The sequence below is a fragment of the Liolophura sinensis genome, chromosome 1 (assembly GCF_032854445.1).
Source record: "Liolophura sinensis isolate JHLJ2023 chromosome 1, CUHK_Ljap_v2, whole genome shotgun sequence".
In the NCBI taxonomy this organism is placed as follows: Eukaryota; Metazoa; Mollusca; class Polyplacophora; order Chitonida; family Chitonidae; genus Liolophura; species Liolophura sinensis.
The window spans coordinates 9,716,996-9,744,584 of NC_088295.1; the positions used below are offsets into that span (position 1 = coordinate 9,716,996).

General features: G+C 38.2%; 2 protein-coding genes and 1 long non-coding RNA gene across 3 annotated transcripts; 1 reads left to right on the forward strand and 2 right to left on the reverse strand.

Annotated features, from left to right (window-relative positions):
- The first annotated feature begins 703 nt into the window (after positions 1-703).
- Positions 704-8,523, forward strand: LOC135472324 (ubiquitin-conjugating enzyme E2 D1-like). The gene is made up of 6 exons (XM_064751787.1): positions 704-842; positions 2,816-2,879; positions 3,396-3,427; positions 4,067-4,144; positions 5,534-5,639; positions 6,980-8,523. The coding sequence occupies exons 1-6, from the start codon at positions 819-821 to the stop codon at positions 7,117-7,119; spliced, it is 444 nt and encodes a 147-aa protein (XP_064607857.1). The 5' UTR covers positions 704-818; the 3' UTR covers positions 7,120-8,523.
- Positions 8,524-15,471: 6,948 nt separating this feature from the next.
- On the reverse strand, positions 15,472-22,264 carry LOC135482022 (uncharacterized). The gene is made up of 4 exons (XM_064761877.1): positions 22,243-22,264; positions 21,731-21,891; positions 20,482-20,587; positions 15,472-17,892 (listed from the first exon to the last, which is right to left on the reverse strand). The coding sequence occupies exons 1-4, from the start codon at positions 22,262-22,264 to the stop codon at positions 17,753-17,755; spliced, it is 429 nt and encodes a 142-aa protein (XP_064617947.1). The 3' UTR covers positions 15,472-17,752.
- An 868-nt stretch (positions 22,265-23,132) lies between these two features.
- On the reverse strand, positions 23,133-27,036 carry LOC135481909 (uncharacterized). The gene is made up of 3 exons (XR_010446197.1): positions 26,962-27,036; positions 25,771-25,834; positions 23,133-23,160 (listed from the first exon to the last, which is right to left on the reverse strand). It is a non-coding gene; the product is annotated as an uncharacterized LOC135481909 (long non-coding RNA).
- Positions 27,037-27,589: the final 553 nt, after the last annotated feature.

Consider the following 27,589-nt stretch of genomic DNA (forward strand, 5'->3'; position numbering starts at 1 on the left):
GTTATTGCAAAATCTAGTGTGTCAAGGTTAGTCCATCAAACGCCTTCATTCCAGGTTTCTGAAGTTTTACAGTGAGTATAATTCTCTTGTAAATAAATATGGACAGAGTGCCTAAAATCTCTGGAGCTCGATTTCAAATCTTTTATTCTATAGCGCAATAATTCAATATGAGTGAGGTATTCATGACATGCAATCGGAAAAAGGAAGGAGCTGTAATGTTTGGTTTAATAAAATATTAATCAGTTTCAAATTTTAACACACACATTTCTGGAATTTGTCGACTTTCCTACTGGGTCTATTAACAAACCGTAAATAGATTAATGCTACACGACTACATTTTTGCCTTATCTGTAGCCTTACATATACCGGTAGTTCATTTGCTCTTTTCAGCAGGCTCATCTGTCGGCGGTGAATGACGGATGGGATTAAAAGTGGTTTGTGTCAAGGAAATCAAGTTTGTGTTTAAACGAAACACAGAATGGAACAACGCCAGCCATTTCTGTGCGTTTTTAAGACCATTTCTACCCTGTCGGTAAAGTATGTCATCGGTACACCGTAGAATCTCAGGCCCGGTAGGCCCATGGGGGACACAATATGTCGTGGCTCGGTATGACATCCGTGCCAGATGCCGATGACTGCCGAAAATACCCGAATCCAGACCCAGACGTCATCATCACAACTTCCGGCTGCGCATACGCAAACAGGTGGACGTATAGAAATAGGAAGTTGAGACAAAACTACTGAACTGGTTTGTTTAAGAAGTGTCAGAAAGTGTCATTTTTGTGGAAGAGGTGTGAGTCCAAAAAAGAGCTACAGACATGGCGTTGAAGCGAATAACTAAGGTAAATAGAAAAAATGGCCAAAAATACATTTTCTTCTTATCTGAAAGAGAAATGATAACGTGGAGCGTGCTTTTGAAACCCAAACAGCAATTTTGGGTACTGATTTAGTGCATGATGTCATCTACTGTTGTACTGTTCTAGTGACTGATTTACTTGTATACTGTCGTACATATATGTGTGATCAGACTGTCATGTTGTCAGTGGCATATTGTTGGCCTTTGATGTTGACTTGGGCTATCAAAGGCGATCTGTTAATCTACATGACGAACTGAGCAGTCTGTTTAGCTCTGTTGGGCTGTGATTACGTATACAACAACAGCCCTGTCATGTTCTTTAAGCTTACCTTGAACACTTCTGTATTTCGTTTGCTGACTGTTTCGATATACTTCTGCTGGGCACCAAAGAATTTGTCTGTCCATAGTCATAGTGGTCTCAGCTATCGATTCCAGGTAGGTGTTCCCATGTGTCATCACTAATAAATCCACACAAGCATGAAACTAGTGGAAACTGGATAAATTCTAACTCCAGCCACCTGGAGATCGCTCTGACATTGGGCTTGGCAAACATTGTGTTCGGCCCAGGTTGGCCCAAAACCAAACATCCGATTGCGCTCCATTTGAAAACCTGATTCAATTGACAAACCTGCTGCTGGAAGTTTGAATTCCTGTTCGATTCAAAAGTTTAAATGGCTGGATTACTGTTGAAAGATGGTTTATTGATGCCGACTTTGACATATTTACATTTCGAATGTTTTAGGGAATGAATCACAAAGGCGATTGATAATTGATTCTTGTTTCTATTGGTAATTGATGCCAGCGGCAGAGCAATTTTCAATATTTGGGCTATGTTTTATGATAGTCTCACCTTCTGTGACAATTTCTGGCAAAAAGTGAGTTCTGATGCAGGGGCAAATTGGTGTGGAAGCGGTCATGTGAAAATAGGAATCTATTGTGATTAGCCTAATGGTTTCAATTTTTATCTAATTTTCAACAAATATTTGTCCTGCAAAAAGATTCGTCTTTATTACAAAATGTTGTATGCACAGCAGAGCTGTGACCTCATGATACCAGGTCTACTGTTCGGTTTTAAACTGTGCTGTACTGCTCAGAGATCCAAAAATGATCAGTACTGTGTGGAGGTTGCATATCGGTACAGCTCAGCCAATAGCTTGCACGGCACAGTGCGATCACTAACCTTTCAGCAGGTGTTCAGTGTTCTGTGATAATAAACCACACACTACAGTGGAGCAGCTACACAGTAATATACACTCACCATGAAATAACATGCGGGCTGCATTGTCACCACAGACAGAATGTCTTGGTTGTCCAACATTTTATAAAGTTTAATCTAGCATTTATAATCATTTTAATAGTTTTGTCAAGCTAAAATAGGTACATGTAAATCATATTTAAATTTAATGTGGGATGTAGGTTCTGCTTATCATTGCAGTGGTTGTAACATTTAGGTTGTTCACAAAGAAGACAGCTGATGTTCTTGATTTTCAGGAGCTTGTATTTTTACTGGGAAGTGAATTATTTTGAATACTAGTACATAACGTCTTCATGTATGTATTTAGTCGGACATGCAGAACACAATTCTTTCTTGCCTATTAACACTTCTTGTGACTTTGCCTTTGCAGTATCAGCCATATGTCTCTATCAGTTTATTAAACAATTATGGTTGTGAAAGTGCACTTGAAAATCACTAAAGTTTGCTAAAACATACATATAGTTGCAAGAAAAGCTTTGTAGGGTTGTGTTGACTTACATGTATTACATTAGCTGTCCAGAATTTTCTGTGCACTGGGCTATGCAAATACTGACATGAAGATTGAACCCATTGATTTCTAAATGGTCACACATATCATGACAACAAAACAAAAAAAAATGTAGCCCTGATTTTGGAAAGTGGTTTAGAGTTTCTGACTTGAGAAGTGATAATTGTACACAATACCTTTTTCTTGGTATTTTCAGGAATGTAAAGAGATGACAGTTGATCCTCCTTCAGGCTGTTCTGCGGGTCCAGTGTCAGAAGATAGTAAGTACCAATCTGTAGACATGTTACTGTTTGTGTTGTACATACTTACTTGTTCATGACTAAAATTCAAGCCAATCAAAATGAAACCCATGCCGGTACCTGTAATGTATCAAAATGAAACCCATACCGGTACCCATAATGTATAAAAATGAAACCCATACCGGTACCTATAATGTATCAAAATGAAACCCATACCGGTACCTATAATGTATAAAAATGAAACCCATACCAGTACCTATAATGTATCAAAATGAAACCTATGCCGGTACCTATAATGTAATAAAATGGAACCCAAACCTGTAATGTATCAAAATGGAATGATTCATGCATTTTGGTGTTCCCAACATGCATTTAATTTTACATTGTATGCATGTGTAATATAAGATATTATTCAGTAAAATGTTCATAATTGAGAAGGGATTATAATTACAATGTATTTTTATAAGGACAGATGAATTGTCTACATATCTACATATTGATAAAGGTTTTACCTTTATGTTGCCCTTTATGTTTCAGTGTTTCATTGGCAGGCCACAATTCAAGGTCCAGTAAGTGTCATCGTATTGACTGTCCGACACTGTCCCACATAAATCTGAACTCTAATCTTTGCAATTTAAGTGTCTTGAATTTGAATGAATTTAAATATACTAGTGTTGTAGCAGTCTGATACATTACAATAGAGAACACCTCTACACAGGTGAGGTGTGTAAACATTTTTATGACACATTGTGCTTGCTACATTACACACTTACATCACAGATCTCTAGACATTATCAGGTATTGATACAAAGTGTAGTGCTCTTCATAACGGTGTGATGAAAGCTTTAAATATAGCAAAACGTGCTTTGCAATTTACTTTGTAGTGTTTCTTGTATTTTGAATCAGGGACAATTTTCACAAAGTCAATTGGGGCTGAAGCCGTTAGTATTCTTCACAATACAGAATATTTGAAGCTGAATGCTCAAACTTGGCTAACATTATCCTGCCACATTATAGAATCAGCACCTCAAAATATTATTGATTTTTGTACATATATTTAAGAAATTGAGTTGATTACAATTTTGCGCTAAAGCCAAATTTTTTCAAAAACACTTTGTGAAATAGACCCCTGAAGCTAAATTCCCCTGACACTTGTATTCTGATTCGTTGCATTGACAGTTTGTTATTCCACATGTTCTCTTCCCCAGATGGATAGTCCATATGTTGGTGGAATTTTCTTTTTAACAATACATTTTCCAACAGATTATCCCTTCAAACCACCAAAGGTGAGGTGTTCTGAAGTTTGAAGTAACTATGAGATGCTTCTACATTTACAAATAAAATTTACGTCCACATAACTTGAATTGGTTGTTAACAGACAGTATTGTCGGTTATTGTATATCCCTATAATAAATCCAAATTGGTAAAACTTTTGTCTAATAGATTTATTTTAAAATCATTCACTGACTGTTTGACTGAAAAAATGATAAATTGAACATTTAACATTTCAGAAAATTACTTCCAATGTGTGTTTTGTATGGTTTTAAAAAGATGTTGAATCACAATTTTCCTGCCTAGTTTCCTCCCACCATAATGCGAGCTGCTACCTAGGTCTGAGATCTGTTTCATTCTTCCCAGCTTAGCTTTCAGAAATACAGATTTGTACTCGTTATACATCATTCACTAACCTGGAACTCAGTGTTTTCGAGTATGCCGTTCTCAACATGTCAAAGATGTATGCTACGAAAACATGTTTCCTGTAATCCTTCAGTAATCCTTACTTCATGTTACCTAGTTATTCCTGAATCATAAAGATGATAACATCATAATTAACGCAGATGTATCTGTTACATTGACAGTAAGCCAGTTTTCACTAACCGCCATTTTCAATTAGAGTCGACCGCACCCGGCAGCGTCCGGAAAAAGATACACTCAAGGAATGATTTCATTCAAACCGTTGAGATGTACACCATATAAATGGTGATTGACAAATTGTTTGGGAGTCTTAACTTTAATTTGTGTGTTAATAATGAACAGAAAGGAATTATAATATTGTGTAAAAAGATGATCTTAAGTTTGGGAAGAGCAGTCGACTCCACCCTAGCAACTGTGTCGCGTGATTTGAAAATGGTGGCTTACCAAGTTCTGATGCTGTCTGATTGGGTGTGTCGGTTACATTTGTGTTATTTGCAATGTTATGGTCTTTATTATTCCCACATAATAAGGTGATATGAATTCAGAATTACTTTAAGATCACAGGACACCTCTTTTTGAGACGTACAAGCATTGGCACTTTGGAGACAGCACAGGTGACTGGACAGAGTTCCAGGTTAGTGAATGTAACGGTTCAGAGTGGTTAATGTGGAAGCTAAGCTGGAAACCTGGCCAACCCATATCAGAGCTAGCTTACTCATAACTTATTGAGTATGGCGTTCAGGATCAGTCCAAATAATGAAATGAAACAATGAATTGTGATGTTGGTATTGTCTCCAAAGCACACGCAATGTTATGTGTATGTATGTTCCATTGACGCCAGTATTGTAGGTATTAAGTGGCCATGGTAGTTATGTAGAGGTAGAGCTACGTGCACTTTGCAAAACGGGGCCCAGCTAGTCCATTCCTGACAATTCGTTGTGGTTTTATAGTGCTGTACTATTGCTCTTTCTTTTTTTCAGATTGCCTTTTCCACAAAGATATACCACCCCAATATAAATGGTAATGGCAACATCTGTTTAGATATACTCAGGTCGCAGTGGTCTCCAGCTTTGACAGTGTCAAAAGGTAAGTTTAGTTAAAATTGCATGTGTATCTAAACCTACATTATATATATAAATTACACGCTGTGTCACCCTGGCGACAATAAGCGGTCAACGACATTGGTGTGTCCGTTATCCATATCTAACATTACATTGAAGACCATTTATCTTATGTTGTACAAATATGTTGTACCTGTCTGTATGTCACGTGTGACAAAACCTTATCACTAAACTTGCAGAAGTCTGCGGTTTTGCCCAGACACGGTGGTTTCTTCCAGACACTGTGTTTTCTCTCACCCATGGTATACATGAAATATTCTTGGGTATAATGCTAATCAAGCATGATATAAGTATTAATATTAAAATATGTGAAGTGTAGGCCTATTTTTATGAGATTACATCTTTGTGGTAATGCAAAGTGTTGTTTTTCTCATCAGTTGAGAGTAAATGCTTGGGTATAGCACTAATCAACCATGATATAAGTATTAATATTGAAATATGTGAAGTGTAGGCCTCTCTTTATGAGATTACATCTTTGTGGTAATGCAAAGTGTTGTTTTTCTCATCAGTTGAGAGTAAATGCTTGGGTATAGCACTAATGAACCATGATATAAGTATTAATATTGAAATATGTGAAGTGTAGGCCTCTCTTTATTAGATTGCATCTTTGTGGTAATGCAAAGTGTTGTTTTTCTCATCAGTTGAGAGTAAATGCTTGGGTATAGCACTAATCAACCATGATATAAGTATTAATATTGAAATATGTGAAGTGTAGGCCTCTCTTTATGAGATTACATCTTTGTGGTAATGCAGAGTGTTGTTTTTCTCATCAGTTGAGAGTAAATGCTTGTGTATAGCACTAATCAACCATGATATAAGTATTAATATTGAAATATGTGAAGTGTAGGCCTCTGTTTATTAGATTGCATCTTTGTGGTAATGCAAAGTGTTGTTTTTCTCATCAGTTGAGAGTAAATGCTTGGGTATAGCACTAATCAACCATGATATAAGTATTAATATTGAAATATGTGAAGTGTAGGCCTCTCTTTATTAGATTGCATCTTTGTGGTAATGCGAATGTTGTTTTTCTCATTAGTTGAGAGTAATACCTCTTGAACCTTCAAACGTTCATTCATTTCTTGGTTTATATGATACTGAAGATTATCTTCCACTATGTGGTAACTGTCAGGAATATGGGTAAAGAAGTTGCAGCAGAACTATTAAAGAAAGAATTGCATCTGGTCATGTGCATAGATCAAGATGTAGTCTGTGCATAAAGATACATGATACCAATGCTCTCCATCTTTGTGAGAAAATGTAGGAAGGTTTATTTTTTAACATATTTTGTTTGTTTTTTCTTTCTAGTTCTACTCTCCATCACATCACTGTTGACAGACCCAAATCCAGATGATCCCTTAGTACCAGATATTGCAAATTTATACAAAACAGACCGAAAAAAATACAACGACCACGCCAAAGACTGGACCCAGAAATATGCCATGTGACCTAACTTTGCTTTTACCATGTGTCTGCACAAGTTCTCTCCCCTTATCCTTCCATTCATGAGCTACTGTTAAGTATAAAAGTATTCATGTTTAATTTATGACTGGCATCACATGTGGTGATGGTGGATTTCTGTCTTATTTACTCAGTGCTGTAACATCACAAGGAGGTCTTTAAGAAATCTGGGGTCATATATGCGAAGCGCTGAAAGCTTTACATGCACATAACAAACATGACAAACAGCACTGTAGGCATTATGTTGCCATGCCAGTTAGATGCTCTTAAAGTCAGTATGGATTCGTGAGTCAGATACCTGGATGTTTTGTGCTGCAAAGTTGAAGTAATTCTGTTCAGGTGTGAATAGTCCTGTTTTTGTTTAGCTGAGGTGAGGTTTGGAACCTGAGCTATCTTCATGATCCAGCTCTGTGTACAGAAAAATAACCAGCTAGCCAATAGCTGTCTCCTGCATCAGCTTAAACGATCAAATCTGAAAGGGTGTTTTTCCCTGATCCAAGTCACTGTAATTATAAAACAGGCATTTAAGAAGCGTCTGTTGGTACCTGCATGAAAACCAAGGAAATCTATATGGTCGATCTTATTTTTGGTTTTTGTTACAAGTACGTTTAATGGTTGATTATCTCATATCCGTGCTGTTTTATTTATTACATGTAAGCACCCTGTAACTCTCTGCCTTTAAAGGCGCAGTCAAAGGTTTGGGTGTTGCAGAGATTATGTGACACATTTGTTGATATTCCTAACAACAGAGTGGTAATTTGAAACGTATTCTTTGTATTGCTCTATTACTCATGTATGTGCAGCAAATATGAGTTTGTATGGTCCATTTGATCAATGTGCTGGAGGTGTTCTCAAGTGTTCAAAGTGATGCAGTAGTGAGAATATGGGAGATGTGTTGTAGATATTTATAACTGCTGATCTTTGCCTAATCATGCATGTATCCTGTTAACCAGTTACAGTAAAAGCTATTAAATTGTGTGGCCGACAGTTTTGTACAAGTACTAGTCATATTTGTCAAGGGAAGACAGCAGTCGCTGTCAACAACATTTCGTTACTAGCTCAAAAAAATGTTAACTTACAAATTTCAGTCGTTCCACATTCAGAACCAGAATTTTTCTTGAACTTGTGTTTTAGGAGATATTTTCTGTTGTGTTGAAAGCTGTTTTGACATTTACATTTGGAATATTATGTTCAGCCTGGTGTGCGCAGATTGGTCTAATTGTCAAATGTTTCTATCATCTCAGCTTGCTTATGTTAGTCCATCTTTCATTTTGCGAACTCATCTAGTGTCTTCAGGCATTACTGACACAGTGTATTTATTATCTTACAACTACCTTGGGTTGTATTTCCTGTGTAAATATTTCCTCTGAATAAACCTCAGTATAATGACACAGGTGAATTTGGTTCTGCATTCATTTGAAATCTCAGGGGTATTTACCATATTTCTTTGCCATTGAAGGGTATTGCTGGCTAACGTGGTTGAGGTGCTGGCTTACTACAACTATCAGGCCCTTGACCAGTGACATTGCAGGTGAGATCCAGGTCTAGCATGTTCAAATCATTATCAAAAAAGATCATGGTCAATCCATCAACTTGGTATACCTTGCTTATTACGCATTAGGAAAGTTCTATGGCAGATTACTTTGACATTTGCATACATAAATTTGTTTTGGGGTATTGTAAGTCTATTGCATGGTGTTTTTTTTGTGTTTTTTTTCTTAAATAAACTTCAGACTAAATTTAGCCCATTATTTCTACTTGTCCCATAAATATACTGTTAATAGTGCCAAAATATGAAAAGAGAAGCACAATTCAAAAGTTTATCACTTCTTTAGGCTTGTGGCACTAGGCTTTAATCCACATTTTGCGCGCCTCGACCTGTTCTTTGGCAGATAATGTAATATGCTTAACAATGAACAAAATAAACTTGCCTTCATCCAAGATAGGTGGGAGGAGACATCACTTTAAAATTGTATACGATGAATGCAATGAGACATAATGCTGTGAAATGAGAATCTTGCCCCTGTTTATTTCAGTTTTCCCATTGATCAAGAAGTTAAGAGTGTCTACCTTGCAAGCATGAAAACCAGGTCCGATCTCAAATCATCTCACAGCTAAGACTTAAGAACTTGTAATCTTGGTACTTCCTCTCATGGCACTGGGATGTATTTACTTGATAGTTGTTTAAGTCATACTCAAGACTATTTGACTGATACAATCACAATCAATTTCTAAGGTTGAGAAAATGGCGGTTCCCAGGATAAACTTTCCCAAGTGTGATTTAATGACGTTTTTGACATACCGGTGGAACATAATGGATCTCAAACAATTGTCAGACTACATTGTGAACATCTTTTGATGAACCCACAAATTCAATCTGTACCTGAACGAGTGAAAGGTGTCCTAACCATTTGGCCACGACTTCCAGCTCAGATTTAGGGGATGTGCCAAGTACTGGTTTGTCTTGTGTTTGCACACTATGACTGAGTATTTAGTTAGTTATTTATTTGATTGGTGTTTTACACCGTACTCGAGAATATTTCACTATGTTGGCCAGCATTATGACAGGAGGAAACCGGGCAGGGCCCGGGGGAAACACAGGACCATGAACAGGTTCAATTACTTTCTAAGACGTATGTCAACAGCATGGTATTTAACTCAGGTAGCACATCATCATATATGAGCAATGGTAAAGGCCTACACCAAAGAGACACTTATCACATAACAGCAATCCTGCTGAAAGCAACATTACATCCCAAACAAACAAAACAAAGTGACACTTTTGCAAACAGATAATACAGTACAAAGCTGTTTTGTGATATAATTCTATATATTGTAAACATCTTACAAGAATGTCACATGTATACGAAGACAAATTTTGACCTGTATACCGAAGTACACAAGTTGTTGTGTTGGTTGACGCTAGTTATGGTGGTATGTTATCCTCACATACACACTGATCCATGTCAAGGTCAGCAGAAGAGCAGCTAACATGCTACTACAATAACAAAAGTGACTGTACATGTTACAATTTGCTATGGGTGAACAGAATGCCACATCAGCATTGCAACATAAATAAACAACAATCATACAATGGATACAAGGCTGAACTATTGAAGAAAGTGGCCAAGAATTACTTTTACAAATACACAGGCATAGTATTGCTTAGGTGTATCAATCAAGAAAACAAATAAAACTCACGAATCTCCTACTGGCCAAAGTCGTGTTTACACACAATGCCTGATTATAAACAATACCATAGTTGGTAAAACTACAAAATACTGCAGACATTGCATTACTTTCATATCACATTAGAACAGATTGCGTGGGGGCTATTGCAGAAGCCATAATACATTTTCATACAGACTACATGTAGTATGTTACACTGACATGATGGATGGGAAAATCTGACTGAAGGCTCCACATATTAGATTATCATGGGGTATAATGAGGTACATGTGAATAACTGAAAAAAAGCATCCATATATCACACTCTAAAGTGAAAACTTAAAGCAAATCATCAGTTCTGTGGACATCGCCTCAGAGCAGTAGCCCAATATTCATTCTCTATTTTCCATAAAGTCTTGTTTGATTTTAAGGTCAGGATAAAAAGATGCTATTGTCCCTTTCACTATGAAACTGTGGGTTTCATGATCAGATCAAAGTAATTAATCTCAATGTCACACCATAATTATTAACATCAAGGTCAAACCAAAATTATTAACATCAAGGTCAAACCAAAATTATTAACATCAAGGTTAAATCAAAATTATTAACATCAAGGTTAAATCAAAATAATTCACATTAAGGTCAAACCAAAATCAATAACATCCAGGTCAAACCAATTCACATACATTAAAGTCAAACCAAATCACAGACATAAAGGTCAAACCAAAATCATTTCACATCAAGCTTACAGCATAACAGCCTATAAGAAGCCTTGCTGCAAAATTACATCATGGGTATATTATATACTTTCTACTGCACCATATTGGTGGTTTCATCCTGTATGATATTGGATCACCATAACGTGGGTATCACTTCCCATGAATTGAGATTAGAGAGCCATAGCACAGTCCACACTAATCCATAAGTGCTGAACCATGATGTTGGCATGTGTTGCCAAGGGTCATGCTGGATGATTGTACCCTGTTAGGTATCAGAATAGTACTAGTCAGAGTTACCAAATTACCATAACTGGGCATTCAAATGCAAACTTGAGGATGACAACATGGGCATTTACAGGTAGCCTGCAACCAAGCCAAAGGACAGCATTATCACCACCAAGCAAAATAGGAGGAGTTCAAGATGGTGGTGTTCCCACATCATGGTGACCATCAGGATAACACGAAAGTCACAAGGCTATATATGGGGGTTCAGCTGTAACCAACTCAAACTGGAGGGCATACAACATGCTACCTCACCATCTGGCAACATGAGTGAGACATGTTACCAGTAGTAACATCACAGGAGCTCAAGATGGAAAGAATTGCAACAAAACCATATTAAGCATCACAGCAGCATAGGTGTCACATGGCCATATTGGGTTATAAGCAACTCAAGCTCCAAACATGCTTCAAATTACCAAAATGTACAAGTGTAGAGTTGCCAGCAAGCCATACTGTAGAGAACACATCACTGCCAAACTAATGCAATTGATAACACATTGGTGAGGGCGCGCCACTTCAGACCGGCACATACCCCCATTGGTAAGGGCATTTCTTCAGATTGGCACACACCAACATTGGTAAGGGTGTCACTTCAGATTGTCACATACCTACATTAGTAAGGGTGTCGCTTCCGATTAGCACACCCCCACATTGGTAAGGGTGTTGCTTCAGATTGGCACACACCCGCATTGGTAAGGGCGTCGCTTCAGATTGGCACACCCCAACATTGGTAAGTGCGTCGCTTCAGATTGGCACACACCCGCATTGGTAAGGGTGTCACTTCAGATTGGCACATACCCACATTGGTAAGGGTGTCGCTTCAGATTGGCACACACCCCAACACTGGTAAGTGCATCGCTTCAGATTGGCACACAGCCGCATTGGTAAGGGTGTCGCTTCAGATTGGCACACACCCACATTGGTAATGGCGTCACTTCAGATTGGCACACACCCGCATTGGTAAGGGTGTCGCTCAGATTGGCACACCCCCACATTGGTAAGGGTGTCGCTTCAGATTGGCACACCCCCACATTGGTAATGGCGTCACTTCAGATTGGCACATACCCACATTGGTAAGGGTGTCGCTTCAGATTGGCACATACCAACATTGGTAAGGGTGTCGCTTCAGATTGGCACACACCCCAACACTGGTAAGTGCATCGCTTCAGATTGGCACACCCCCACATTGGTAATGGCGTCACTTCAGATTGGCACACACCCGCATTGGTAAGGGTGTCGCTTCAGATTGGCACATACCCACATTGGTAAGGGTGTCGCTTCAGATTGGCACATACCCACATTGGTAAGGTTGTCGCTATCATGGGTATGTGGGAAGTCATCAAGGTTAGAGGGATGGATAAAAATATACATGTACGAGAGAACTACAAGCACAGGTAGTGCACTTCATTCTGAATTAACAAAGGTGAAAAACAAAACGATCACACAAACAGCAGAGCGAGTTTCAAAACAAGAAAGCTCGTAAGGACACTGTCAATCTATCTGTCAGATTTTAATGTTACACCTATGCCAGAATCTGGATGTAAAGCTGTGTGTGACATGATCCTCCTGGAGCCCATTTGAGTGGCACCATGGAAGATGACTGTATTTGCCTTAAACTTCACCTTAAAGAGCTGGCTTTTGCCTCTGGCCTAATCTGCAAATAAATATCTCAAACTTTATGCCATGCACAGTATATTTGTCAAGATCAAAACTGAACTCACAAAACTGTATAGAGTTTGCAAATGGCTCTAAGCTGCTATGGCCCATAAATGACCAGAGGATTTCAAGGATAATGTACTGAAACTAGGAAACTGAACGCTTATTTGAAATGATATACTAACCCACCTATGTACATAATAATGATATTATCAACATTTTTTACACCACTAGAACAAACTATTCATTGAAAACACAGAAAAAAATGTACAAATCTGAATAGATTTTAAAAAACGATTAACAGAAGATATACCATAATACATTTACAGAAGAAAAGAAATAACAGCCAAAATAAAAGGAAATTTTCTTTATAATGTCAAATAATGTTGTAAACAATAAAAACCATGGAGCATTTTGTTATGTGGTGTGACTTTTCAACCTACATTTATGGTCTTCAAACTATATAACTAACTCACCACAATAAATACTATTATATATAGTAAAAGTATTAAATAGTTCAACAGCACAAAGTGAGTGCCATTAAATCTGTTCTTCATCTTGTCAGACTGGACATATGTACTGTTTGATCAGATTGGACATGTGTACTGTTTGATCAGACTGAACATGTGTACTGCATCATCAGACTAGACATGTATTTCTTGATCTGACTGGACATGTGAATTTCATGATCAGACTGAACAAATATACTGTTTGATCAGACTGGACATGTGTACTACATGTTTGATCTGAATGGACATGTCCTGTTTGATCAGACTTGACACGTGTCCTGTTTGATCAGACTGGACACATGTACTCTTTGATCGGGCACACACCTTTATCAGACTGGACATATGTACTGTTTGATAAGACTGGACATGTGTACTGTTTGATCGTACTGACCATGCATATATCTTGATCAGACTGGACACGTGAACTGTTTGGTTGGACAGGCCATGCATACAGCTTGATCAGATTGGACACATGTCCTGCTTGATCAGAGTGGACATGTGCACTCCTTGATCAGACTGTGTACTGCTTGATCAGACTGGACCTGTGTACTGCTTGACCGCACTGGACATATGTACTGCTTGATCACAGTGGGCATGTGAACTGCATGATCAGACTTGGCCTGTGCACTGCATGATCAGACTGGGTATGTGCACTGCATGATCAGATAGGGCATGTGTACTGCATGATCAGACTGGGTATGTGCACTGCATGGTCAGACTGGGTAGGTGCACTGCATGGTCAGACTGGGCACGTGCACTGCATGATCAGACTAGACATGTGTACTGCTTAATCAGACTAGACACGTGTACTGCTTAATCAGACTAGACATGTGTACTTGAATATGTGACAAAGATTGATCTATGCCGGCAATATCTTTCACACTGTCAAGATCTACAGTCCATAATACTATGGCAACTGACTGGGAATGTTGAGAAATATTACCTAAAACACCTGGTTTATCAAGCTATGTTTAATCCCACCTTAAAAGAATTCTGGTATTTAACATATTAAAAAGACCTAATCTTGCTAACACAATATGTTATATCAAACTGTACACAAATAACAAAAAAAGATAACAAAATAAAAATCAATAAAAATGACAAAAATGTATACCATGTGATAAATAAACAAAGGTCAAACACACACACATGTGAACCCTACTTGAAGGACATTATTTGTGGGCACAATTTACACCTATAACACAGGTATATGAAGTGAATGATGAGGTCTTAATTAACCTACATCTACATACATGTATGTGAACATAATGGATTTGTGAGTCAAATCTGGAGGAAGAAATAAAATACCTACCGGTAGGAGAACAAATTTAGTTGGATTCATTTTGCAAAAAAAGTAGAATATACATATGATCGAGAAACATAACAGCTGATGATTTATTGCAAGATTTGGCTAGTAAAATTAATTAAAATTATACACGACAGATGTACATGTAGCTGCTGTCAAACGTAAAAGTTACTGGAAGGTTGCTTCAAAATGGTGCTAGAGATGCCCTGAGCCATAGCATTACCTAATACTATCATCTTGAAAGTGATGCCATAACAAAGTTAACAATACTCCGCACACTTTTTTGGGTGGCTTTAGTACTTGCTTTGGTAGGTTTAGTACTTGTTTTGGTAGCTTTAGTACTTGTTTTGGTAGCTTTAAAAACCAAGATTTATAAACCCTGAAAATGTGTCACTTCCTTCTGGAATGTGAACAATCTCACAAAAGTGGGTTGCCTTGGCTTTATTTTTGTCATTTACAAGTTAGTATTTGTATACTGGAAAAGAACTGCATAAACCACAACAAAAACAACCAGAAACAAAATACACTAATACAAAACAGCAAAAAAATACATAGTTGGCAATGAAAAGATTTTTAGGTTCAAACAATGAAACTTTAAACAGCAACTTCTATGATTCTGCCATGTAACGTACTTGTATGATTCTCCCATGTACCGTACTTGTATGATTCTGCCATGTACGGTACTTGTATGATTCTGTCATGTACTGTACTTGTATGATTCTGCCATGTACGGTACTTGTATGATTCTGCCATGTACGGTACTTGTATGATTCTGCCATGTACCGTACTTGTATGATTCTGCCATGTACCGTACTTGTATGATTCTGCCATGTACCGTACTTGTATGATTCTGCCATGTACCGTACTTGTATGATTCTGCCATGTACCGTACTTGTATGATTCTGCCATGTACCGTACTTGTATGATTCTGCCATGTACCGTACTTGTATGATTCTGCCATGTACGGTACTTGTATGATTCTGCCATGTACCGTACTTGTATGATTCTGCCATGTATGGTACTTGTATGATTCTGAAATTTACTGTACTTGTATGATTCTGCCATGTACCGTACTTCTTGAGTATATTTGTATTGTAACCCTAGTATCATTTTAAGCATGTTACATCTGCCAATATTTCATAATCATTTCAGTACACAACCATACCAGCTCATACACAAGGTATGATGCTGCTTATGTCCTAAATAGTATTATATCAAAAGTTTCTCTTTAAAGAACATAACACAATTCCTTTGTACGAAAGATTGACTTTAACGGGACTTCTTCTTTTTATTGCATGGCAATGTTTAATTGGTGTGAAATAAATCCTGTTGTTGATTAACTGAAGAGAAACCTGGTTAAAACACTGTCAGCCTAGGAATGAGATAATCTCATATGAAAACATTTAGCAAGAACATACATACTTTATTTTAAAACACAATATTTATTTTTCTATCACTTAAGATATTTGCATCAGTATATTGTAAGCCTACTAATTAAGACACAGTTTGTCAAATAGTCAACTGCATTTGTGACCTGTGCTGAGTAACAGTTTTACAGCTTGGATTCTTACACACAAGGAACACTCACTATTATGGCACTAAAATATTCCTAGCATAATGGCGAAGACGCAGCGTTACTATACCGTCAGTATTCTCTCTTTACTAAATATTAATAGCTATGCCAACCCAAATGGTTAGAAAAACACATGCTTGGACTACATGTATTATTTTTGATTAAACATCTTGACTGAGAATTAACACTAACAACAGTACCAAAAACAAGTGATTTTTTAAATATTATGACTGTGGCCTTACATATCTGTTCTCAGTGAGGTTTGTGACAAGACTGAATGGTTTCCCACCTTACACATTCATGTAGCATTTGGTCCTTCTTTAATGCCCTGGTAATCTGTTATTCTACATTGAGATCATGATGAGTATGAGATTCGTGCACACCTGACAATCAGCATCTGTGTTGGACGTGGAGCTCACGTCCAGCTAACCTGTGTTACAGTTATCGATATTCCAACATGGTCTGTTCATACAAAATATGACCAGTTATATGATTACGTGTGCTGTGAAACAGTGCCAGGTTATAATGCACAGAGTGGAAGGTGTATATTGGTTTCACAGAACCTGGACACGGTTTCACAAAATATCTTAAAGTTTTTCTTCACATTAATAAGGAACATAACACTACACTTATGTAGTGTTTGACTATCCAAGAAACACCCCACGTTCGGGGAAAAAAACTATTAATTTCACCAGTGAACTAAACTTTAGAAAATTTGTGAAACCAGGTCCTGGGATTAAAACAGATCTATCTTAATCCCACAAAGAACCAAAAAATTGTTGTACTTTCTCCTTTGGGTCACTCAAGACATTGTATTTGTTCTAGCACCATATATACCAAACTGTGGAAGAAGATTGTCAACAGTAAAATAAAACAACCCTGACGCAATTCAAAACCACCTTCTAGGAACAACACAATTATCAACAGATGCCACTAATGTAAGGGAGGCAACTGCTGACCTTCCAGCACAAACTATTGTTTTGGCTCAGTGGGTTTAGGCAACTCTCATCAGTAGTACTTATGCTATAGTATACACAAACAAATTGCTAGACAACTGTACCTGATACCACTCACAATTCAAGTTGTAACCTGCGGGGAAATCTATCACAGGCTGCTACTGTCTGATCTACCTTGTATAACAAACAATTTTAAATCTACACCTTTCAACACCTACTGTGACATACATACATAAAAAGGCGCTGGGCTAAACAATGAGTATGAATACTTTACAGCAGCCCTAATAATATGACAGTGACCCCTGACCTTTGGTAATGATAAATATTTATATAAAACCATCCAATAAAAACCTGGCATGCCAGAACCAATCTAACTTTCAGCGTTACACATACACAATTAATATGGCACATCTGTTGCAATGCTGGTCTTCTAGCAGGTTAAAGCTTTGTGTCAGTTAGCATACTTCTTGGTCCATTCCCGCGCTGTGTGTTTGTACAGAGCCCTGTCTGTTTTGTACACTATGGCTATGTCTGGCACTAAGGGGTCATCAGGGTTAGCATCTGTGAGTAGTGACCAAATCTCCAGCAGTACTGCAAGGTGAAAAATAGCATGTCAGGTGAGTGAGGTGAGTCAAGTAATAATAAAACAGTAAAACTTGTTAAACAAAACTTACATGTACCTAAGTATACAGCTGACCCATGCGAAATGCACAATTATAAAACCAAGTCCTGCATGGCTCCAAATGGTCTACACAGTACTCTAATTGTACTACATATGCTAATACATGGAGAAGCGTCAACAAATGTGCAGACACAACCTCCACGCTTCTTTTATGCAATAATTTACCTTCATGGAATTATACCTTATAACTCCAGTATCAAAGCTTGCAACTCCGTTATTGAGTAATGTTAACTTACCTGTACATGCAGATGGACTCACCAGTCATACACAAATCCCTGATGCAATAACTTACCGCCATCAAAGTTATCTTACATCTGGTGATGGCAACTTACATGTGTCTGTGTACAAAGTTATCTCCCATCTGGTGATGGCAACTTACATGTGCCTGTGTACAAAGCTATCTCCCATCTGGTTATGGCAACTTACATGTGCCTGTGAACAAAGTTATCTCCCATCTGGTGATGGCAACTTACATGTGCCTGTGTACAAAGCTATCTCCCATCTGGTTATGGCAACTTACATGTGCCTGTGAACAAAGTTATCTCTCATCCAGTGATGGCAACTTACATGTGTCTGTGTACAAAGTTGTCTCCCATCCAGCGATGGTATCTTACATGGGCCTGTGTACAAAGTTATCTCTCATCTGGTGATGGCAACTTACATGTGCCTGTGTACAAAGTTATCTCCCATCCAGTGATGGCAACTTACATGTGCCTGTGTACAAAGTTATCTCACATCCAGTTATGATTACTTACATGTGCCTGTGTACAAAGTTATCTCACATCCAGTGATGGCAACTTACATGTGCCTGTGTACAAAGTCATCTCACATCCAGTGATGGTTACTTACATGTGCCTGTGTACAAAGTTATCTCACATCCAGTGATGGTTACTTACATGTGCCTGTGTACAAAGTTATCTCACATCCAGTGATGGTTACTTACATGTGCCTGTGTACAAAGTTATCTCACATACAGTGATGATTACTTACATGTGCCTGTGTACAAAGTTAGCTCACATCCAGATATGATTACTTACATGTGCCTGTGTACAAAGTTATCTCCCATTCAGTCATGGTTACTTAAATGTGCCTGTGTACAAAGTTATCTCACATCCAGTCATGGTAGCTTACATGTGCCTGTGTACAAAGTTGTCTGCCATCTGGTGATGGCAGCTTACATGTGCCTGTGTACAAAGTTGTCTGCCATCTAGTGATGGTAACTTACATGTGCCTGTGTACAAAGTTATCTCCCATCCAGTGATGGTTACTTACATATGCCTGTGTACAAAGTTATCTCACATCCAGTGATGGTTACTTACATGTGCCTGTGTACAAAGTTATCTCACATCCAGTCATGGTAGCTTACATGTGCCTGTGTAAAAAGTTATCTCCCATCTAGTGATGGTACCTTACATGTGCCTGTGTACAAAGTTGTCTGCCATCTGGTGATGGTAACTTACATGTGCCTGTGTACAAAGTTATCTCACATCCAGTGATGGTTACTTACAGGTGCCTGTGTACAAAGTTATCTCACATCCAGTGATGGTAAACTTACATGTGCCTGTGTACAAAGTTATCTCACATCCAGTTATGATTACTTACATGTGCCTGCATACAAAGTTATCTCCCATACAGTGATGGTTACTTACATGTAACTGTGTACAAAGTTATCTCCCATCCAGTCATGGTTACCTACATGTGCCTGTGTACAAAGTTATCTCACATCCAGTGATGGATACTTACATGTGCCTGTGTACAAAGTTATCTCACATCCAGTCATGGTAGCTTACATGTGCCTGTGTACAAAGTTATCTCCCATCCAGTGATGATTACTTACATGTGCCTGTGTACAAAATTGTCTCACATCCAGTGATGATTACTTACATGTGCCTGTGTATTTATCTCACATCCAGTGATGATTACTTACATGTGCCTGTGTACAAAGTTGTCTCACATCCAGTGATGGTTACTTACATGTGCCTGTGTACAAAGTTATCTCACATCCAGTGATGATTACTTACATGTGCCTGTGTACAAAGTTATCTCACATCCAGTGATGGTTACTTACATGTGCCTGTGTACAAAGTTATCTCCCATCCAGTCATGGTTACTTACATGTGCCTGTGTACAAAGTTATCTCACATCCAGTCATGGTAGCTTACATGTGCCTGTGTATAAAGTTATCTCACATCCAGTGATGGTTACTTACATTTGCCTGTGTACAAAGTTATCTCACATCCAGTGATGATTACTTACATGTGTCTGTGTACAAAGTTATCTCACATCCAGTGATGGTTACTTAAATGTGCCTGTGTCCAAAGTTATCTCACATCCAGTCATGGTTACTTACATGTGCCTGTGTACACTCTGGATATAGAGACAATAGGTGACTATCTGTTAGACAACCAGCCGATGTAATACCTTACCTCCAGTAAAGCTAACTCTCCCCTGGAGTGGTAACTTACACGAATATGTACCTGTCTACACAGATAACTCACCTCTGGATATAGAGATAGCCGGTGACCACCTGTCCTTCAGAATTCCCAGACTTACAACACCACAACTGTCAATGTTTGGGTGATAGATCCGGGTTGTGAACAACACCTGCACACAAACAGCCAGTGCCATAGATATAAGATACAACCAAATTTGTGGATTCCGTACAAGCAAGTAGGTCTTGAGTATTGAACAACAATCAAATTAATAAAATTATTCATTAAGATTGATCATTTTTGACACAGATGCTTATAAATGAAATCAGGATTACTGCATTTTGCCCATTCTAACAACTACTAGAAAGAACAACAATTCTCAAACAATGTTACACTTTTCTGAGAATATTGCCCTTCTCAGAGATTTCACATACTATGACTTCTCAGATATTTCAGACACTATGACTTCTCAGAGATTTCAGGGAATAGGAGTTCTCAGAGATTTCAGATAGTATAATGTCTCAGAGATTTCAGATATAATGACCCTTCAGAGATTTCAGATGTTATAACTTTTCAGAGATTTCTGGGAATATGACCTCTCTGAGATTTCAGATAATATGACGTCTCACAGATTTCAGGGAATGTGACCAGTCTCACAGATTTCAGGGAATATGACCAGTCTCACAGATTTTAGATATGACTTCTCTGATATTTCAGGGAATATGACCATTTTCAGATATTTCAGATGATATGACTACTCTCACATATTTCAGGGAATATGACCATTCTCAGAGATTTCAGATGATATGACTACTCTCAGAGATTTCAGGGCACATGACCATTTTCAGAGTTAATAAGAAAAGGGTTTTTGTGGATGACAGCTGAACACTGTTTGTATATGCTATTCAAATCTTGTAACATCATTGTACTATCAACAAGCGCTTAATGTAAAGACATACTTAATGCCATCAGGAGGCAACATTTGTTAGTTGGAAACATGGAAAAAGGAATCTAACCGAAGCCTGCATGTTGAAATCAAAATAAATTGAATACCGAAATCATTTCCATGACAAAAAACTGGGGAAAACATTGATAAATGCATAAAACAGTGGGAATGTACGTGTGGATATACATTTAACTTGAATCATTAAATCCATGGTAACACATGTATTTTACATCTGGTTTACAAATCTAAGATACATATCTAAAGCTAAACGCACTGACACAGATCTTAGAATGTGCACTTGAAAGATTTCATTCATTACCAGTGACAAAGGCAGCAGAGGATATTGCCACACCAGAGGCACAAACTCACCTTTGGGGGCTTAAACGGGTAATCTGATGGGAAGTTGATTGACAGCTGGAAAACTCCTCCCTCATAAGGGCTGTCAGGCTGTAGACACAGGTATAATGTGACATGTGAATACTTAAATAAAACTAAATCATCTTGTAAACAAAGTAATGGGCCTATATGGGCTTATTTTATGGAAGGAAAAGATTCACAGAGATCAAGTAGCTATTTTGTGGGGGGTTTTTGTGGATTTTTTGTTGTTCAGTCCTCCTAAGGGTACATTTACATGTATATAGAAATAACTCATTTTAAATAAGATTGGTTTCTCTTTTTTATTTAGGGTTGTTTGTTGTGGTTTCTTTTTCCTCAAAAGGCACATTTGTATGGAAACAACTAATTTTGAATATCTGTTTTTTCTCTATACCAGAAGTCTTACAAAGGCAATGCTATTGCTTAAATGTTTGTAAGCTTGTGATCTACATGCCTTTCAGCCTTACAAGTAAAAGCCACACTCCATAATGCTGATGTTTCCTTACATGATGAAGGTCCAATGGCCATAATATATATAGTGCTGCTTCACTGGGCTACCATGTCAAAGGCACCAGATACACTGCCACCACCAGTCATAGTATACATATACATATTCCAAGACATGGCCAACTTTTCTCTTTTATAATACTGAATGCAAGGTGAGGAAGAATACTTCACCAGAATTTACTTGGCAAATACTGTACTTTGGGGAAATGTTACCCCACAACATTAACGTCTTACTTTTTTTTCACACATGTTAAGCTTCAGTAGCAGACATGCTAAGCAGCACTATGACAGACACTTAATCATACACACTCTGTCCTCTGGATACATGCCTACATGAAGATCACATGTATTTAACAGCTCATATTTTTTGGAAAACACGACTCTGTAATTGTAACAGCAAAGCTTTTCAGTGATCTATGGTAATCTACAATAGGAGGAAAACATTATATCTGTTGTATTCGTCCCAGCCTACAAGGACCATTTAGAGCATTGCATGTCGTTAATGTCCCCATCAACCAATTAATGCAGGTCTTGTCGACTAAAGATCACGATGAAGTCTATTGCTCACTTCATACACTTGATCCTTTTATTTCTTCTTTATTAAATTTATTGGAGACTGTGAGTCAGGATTTGATGACCTGAACTCATAAACTCAGGCAAGCTCTGAAACGTTAACCTCCATATTGAGTCAGAAACTAATAGTAAATATGATGAGGCAAATAGCACCTCTCTAAACGTACATGTATATGTAATGGTTGCCTATGCGCTTAGGTGTAGGAAAACATCTTTTTTATCAACATAATGATGGATTATGAATTCTCGCTTGTGATCTGACTTTAAAATAAGAGCTGTGGGCTACAGCAATCTTGTATACATGTACTTACCGGTCCCCAGCATGGAGCCTTCCCAGTGATGCACTGTAAACAGATAAAACATTACATCCATCATTCAGGGCTGTACTACAGCGCCGCCCTGTAATCTGCCCACAGTTTACCTTGGTCATACATCATTCAGAGCTGTTCTACACCACTGCTAAGTCATTTCAATGAGCTGACTGTTCACCAGTTATGAAATCAAAAACCGTTTTGTCTTAGCTTATTTGACATTCAGAACTGACACATAATTAATCAAGAAAATACATGTACATGTATCTTCCAATGCAACATCCAACATCTAGTGACCAATAGGCTTCTGTTATTATACCCTATGGTGTAAAAACACTGTTCTACGTGACTTGTTTGTTTGTTTGCTGGAGATTTTCTTCAGCTTTAACATCACTTCTAACTTTAACAGAATAATATCTCCTTGTAGCAGGTGGAAACATTTATACCACTGCCTCACAAAATGTCCTACATGGGCCAAACGTGACACCCCAACTAGTCACCATATGTTGACACCCCACATGAAGCCTCACCTAGTCACCATATGTTGACACCAAATGTGATACCCCAACTAGTCACCGTATATTGACACCAAACATGAAGCCTCACCTAATCACCATATGTTGACACCAAACGTGATACCCCAACTAGTCACCATATATTGACACAAACATGAAGCCTCACCTAGTCACCATATGTTGACACCAAACAGGACAACCCACCTGGTGATCATAGATTGACATTGGTCATACATTTATTTATTTATTTTGATTGGTGTTTTATGCTGTACTTATTGTATGAATACGAGCTGACCTGGACAAGTTATATTTTTTCGAGCAGGTTCATGCTTTGGGGCCACACAAAATAGAACGAGTCCACATCAGCCCATATTAATGCAATAACCTATTTATTATGCACTAAACATGAAACACTTCAAAAAGAAAGGAAAATTTAATTAACATCAATCGCCGAATATTAAAATTTGGCACACAAATGAAAGATAGTAAAGTCCGTAGTAATTTTTGGCGAATGGCGCTAGAATATGTACACAGTGAAAAGATTCATCAGGTGACGAATATTGAAGCATTCTAATGTTTGTAAACAGGAAGTAATCCCCGTGTGACGTCACACTGCTAAAGCGGGTGTATAATAATCCAAAATATTTCACGTATATGACGGCGGCCAGCATCATAGTGGATGAAATCAGGCAGAAGGGGAAACCCACGAACATCCGCAGGTAGCGGCAGACCTTTCCACTTACGGCCAGAAAGGAAGTAAGCATGAGTTGGGCTTTAACTCACAGCCGCTGCATTGGTGAGAGGCTGCTGGGTCATTGCACCGTGCTGGCGTTCTGACCCAATCAGCCATGTCACCATACATGACACCCCAGCTGTGAATACTGACACTAAACATCATGACTCACCTAGTCATAAGATGTTGACACTAAACATAACACCAACCTAGTCATCAAATATTGACAACAAACATGAAAACCCATGTAGTGATCATATGCTGACACCATACATGACACCCACATTGTATATATTGATACCACAGATGATACCCCATTTAGTCACCATATACTGACACCAAATATGACGCCACACCTAGTCACCAAATATATTTATCTATTTATCTGACTGGTGGTTTACGCCGTACTCAAGAATATTTCACTATACGACCGCAGCCAGCAATATGGTGGTAGGAAAATGGGCATAGCGTATGGGAAACACCATATATAGAAAACCAGATGTAACTATAGCTAACCCCATATATCACAAAAGTATCTCCCTGTACCAAAAGAAAACATTTATAGTGATGCCTTACTGGAAGAAAATGGCAAAGACACGATATTGTACATAGCACCCAATTCACCAAGTCACCCCACACTTCCACCAAACCCAAGGACCTCAACCTATACACACCAAAGACACATGTACCATACACTGACAGCCAGGACAAGAACTACAGCTATCCCCCTATGGCAAGTCAGGAGAAGGTCTGTGACATGACCCCATTGTCACAAATACAATGCTAACAAACTTAATCTCTCAGTCTGTTCAATGAGGTCCACAAAATGTTCCATAACATAATACTTCCAAAAAGGAGCATATAAATGTAATGATAACTATCAATATGTAAAAAGTGCACAGACGTAAAAAAAGTACAACCCTGTAGCTACCGATATACATATATATTCATTTTTTTATCTAGTTTTGTGATTACAGGCATGTCAGGAGAGAAATAGGCACACATCCTCCAAAGCCTTACAATTAAATATATAGCTGATGTGGCATTATGCTATTATCATTCATTCCAAGACCTGTTTGCTAGATGTCAGCATAATATGACCGAATCACACATCACACTGCCATAATGATCGCCCAGTGGCACTACCTACACCATACATTCACAATAAATGTCAACAATTCCTAGGCAATCATTGGCCAAGACCTCATATGTTGCTACAATATGGCTTTAATACAGCCAAAGCTATAATCACTTATTCATTCCAAGACTGTATATGTATGCTGCACACGTATGTAAGTATGTCACAACCGTATCACACGTTATCCATCCACCCACAATGACAGCACCTGCACCAGGCGAACAATAATGTCAACAATTTCCCACTAATATACTTACTGTCATTTTCTCTTGGTCCTGCAGAATATAATAATGATCTTTGGGCCTCTAGTTCCTTCAACTCCTGCCAGATCAGAGCACAAAAAATATCGGTAAATAAATAAATACATTTTCCTATATATTGATACATTTATACCTAAGTAAGTAGCTTATATTAAATGTACAAGTACTTGGTAAATATAGGCTTGCGGTATATCTCATACCTAGATACCTACATGTGGATGTACAATATAATATTTCACATTTATACGGTCCATATACAGGAGTATTTCACGATTTTGTTTCCTGAGGATGTACGACTAAGAAAATCTTTGTGTCTGTAATCTTCACGAAGATATATTGCTGGCATAGACATAGACAAGCTGACGTTCTATAATGATATGCAAAAATGATGATGACTTTTGGTTAATAAAGAAATGGTGCAGTGTAAATCTATGGCACATGTCTATCTCTCAGCCTCAAACAGTCCTTGCAGTTATTTCATGAGATACTGGTTTGATGAATTCTGACTGGTGACAGTTTTCATCGTAAGATATAGTATCTGGGTAGTGGTAAACATGACCTAGTTATTGAAATTCAACATCGGTACCAATATATCAACAAGTGCATTCACCATTCTATGACCTATATTATACATATCTGGCCAGCAGGTCACCACAGGATTATTGATTCTTACTTACAATGTGAAGGTTTCACACGTAATCTACTGTATTTGATGAATTATGTATTTTTGATATCCTGGCCAGTATATATGCATATCTAATGAGCAGCAGCAATACGACGTAAACATTGATCCAAATGATTGATACGCCAATGCTGCATACGCAGTGCAGGGAAATCAGGGATAGTTTTTTTCTCTCGCCATTACACGTATTCTCGGACATCAGGCGAACGTTCATCTTTTCGCCAATGCGATGCCGTCAGATTTGGCCTAATTTAGAATCAAATCCAGTTAGGGTGGATAACAAACCGCGGAATAGCGTATAATGACTGTCACGTGCATGTGTGATAGCTGCAGTTTTTCTCGAGAACTGCGGGCCGACCTGACATGAACCAGCGAGAAAAACACGATGTAGGCCACTCGGCCAACCCAACACGGGCTCGTCGTTTCTTGCTGCTCGGATTACAACGACATTAGTGGCTCGCATGGATTCATGTTCATTTCACGAGACCAAAGTGTGCGCTACTTACCTTCTGGATCCGTTTAAGCGCCATTTAAAGGCCGCAGTTGGAGAGCCAAGTAGCCCGTCCCAGTCACTGTTGTTGTTTACAACGCCTACGCCTTGGTCAAGTCGAGTTACCTCCCTTATCAGAACTGAATCGCGTATTAAGCCTTAAAAAACACAGCAATGCATCATCTGTGTGGAATAAAAAAGAAACAGGCGATAAATGTTAATGCGGTCACAAAATTGTCTGTCTTTATTTTAATGGTAGTGCAATTAGTCATGTTAATACCTACAAATACTTTAGTGGATAAAAATAAATACCGGTACACAAAAACTGAAAGAGTATTTTAATGGAGTTTTTTCTGTCGGAAATTGTGACCTAAGCCAACCGAAGTACAACCATAATAGAAGTGGAAATCTCGTATTCCACTGGAACCACATAACTGACAGGTAGCCTAAATGTACGCTCCCACCTTAGTACGGAAACTGAGATTATTCTGTCCCATTTTAGGCATATAGACCTGTAGGCCCTCTATACCAAATATACCAATCGGCCTATAGGCCTATATGGATAGTGCAATCTGGTGTACCCTACACTGTTAGTTTGTAATATACATGTACCAGTGAGTAAATCGAGCTGGAATCGACAGAAA

Excerpts from the sequence above, each read along its gene's own strand:
- LOC135472324 (XM_064751787.1), top strand. The coding sequence starts at position 819 with ATGGCGTTGAAGCGAATAACTAAG. Across the intron at positions 843-2,815 it reads CGTTGAAGCGAATAACTAAG|GAATGTAAAGAGATGACAGT; the intron begins GTAAATAGAAAA and ends TGGTATTTTCAG. Across the intron at positions 3,428-4,066 it reads AGGCCACAATTCAAGGTCCA|ATGGATAGTCCATATGTTGG; the intron begins GTAAGTGTCATC and ends TCTCTTCCCCAG.
- LOC135482022 (XM_064761877.1), bottom strand. The coding sequence starts at position 22,264 with ATGGCCATTGGACCTTCATCAT. Across the intron at positions 20,588-21,730 it reads ACCCGTTTAAGCCCCCAAAG|GTGTTGTTCACAACCCGGAT; the intron begins GTGAGTTTGTGC and ends GTTTGTGTGCAG. Across the intron at positions 17,893-20,481 it reads GGCTATCTCTATATCCAGAG|TACTGCTGGAGATTTGGTCA; the intron begins GTGAGTTATCTG and ends TTCACCTTGCAG.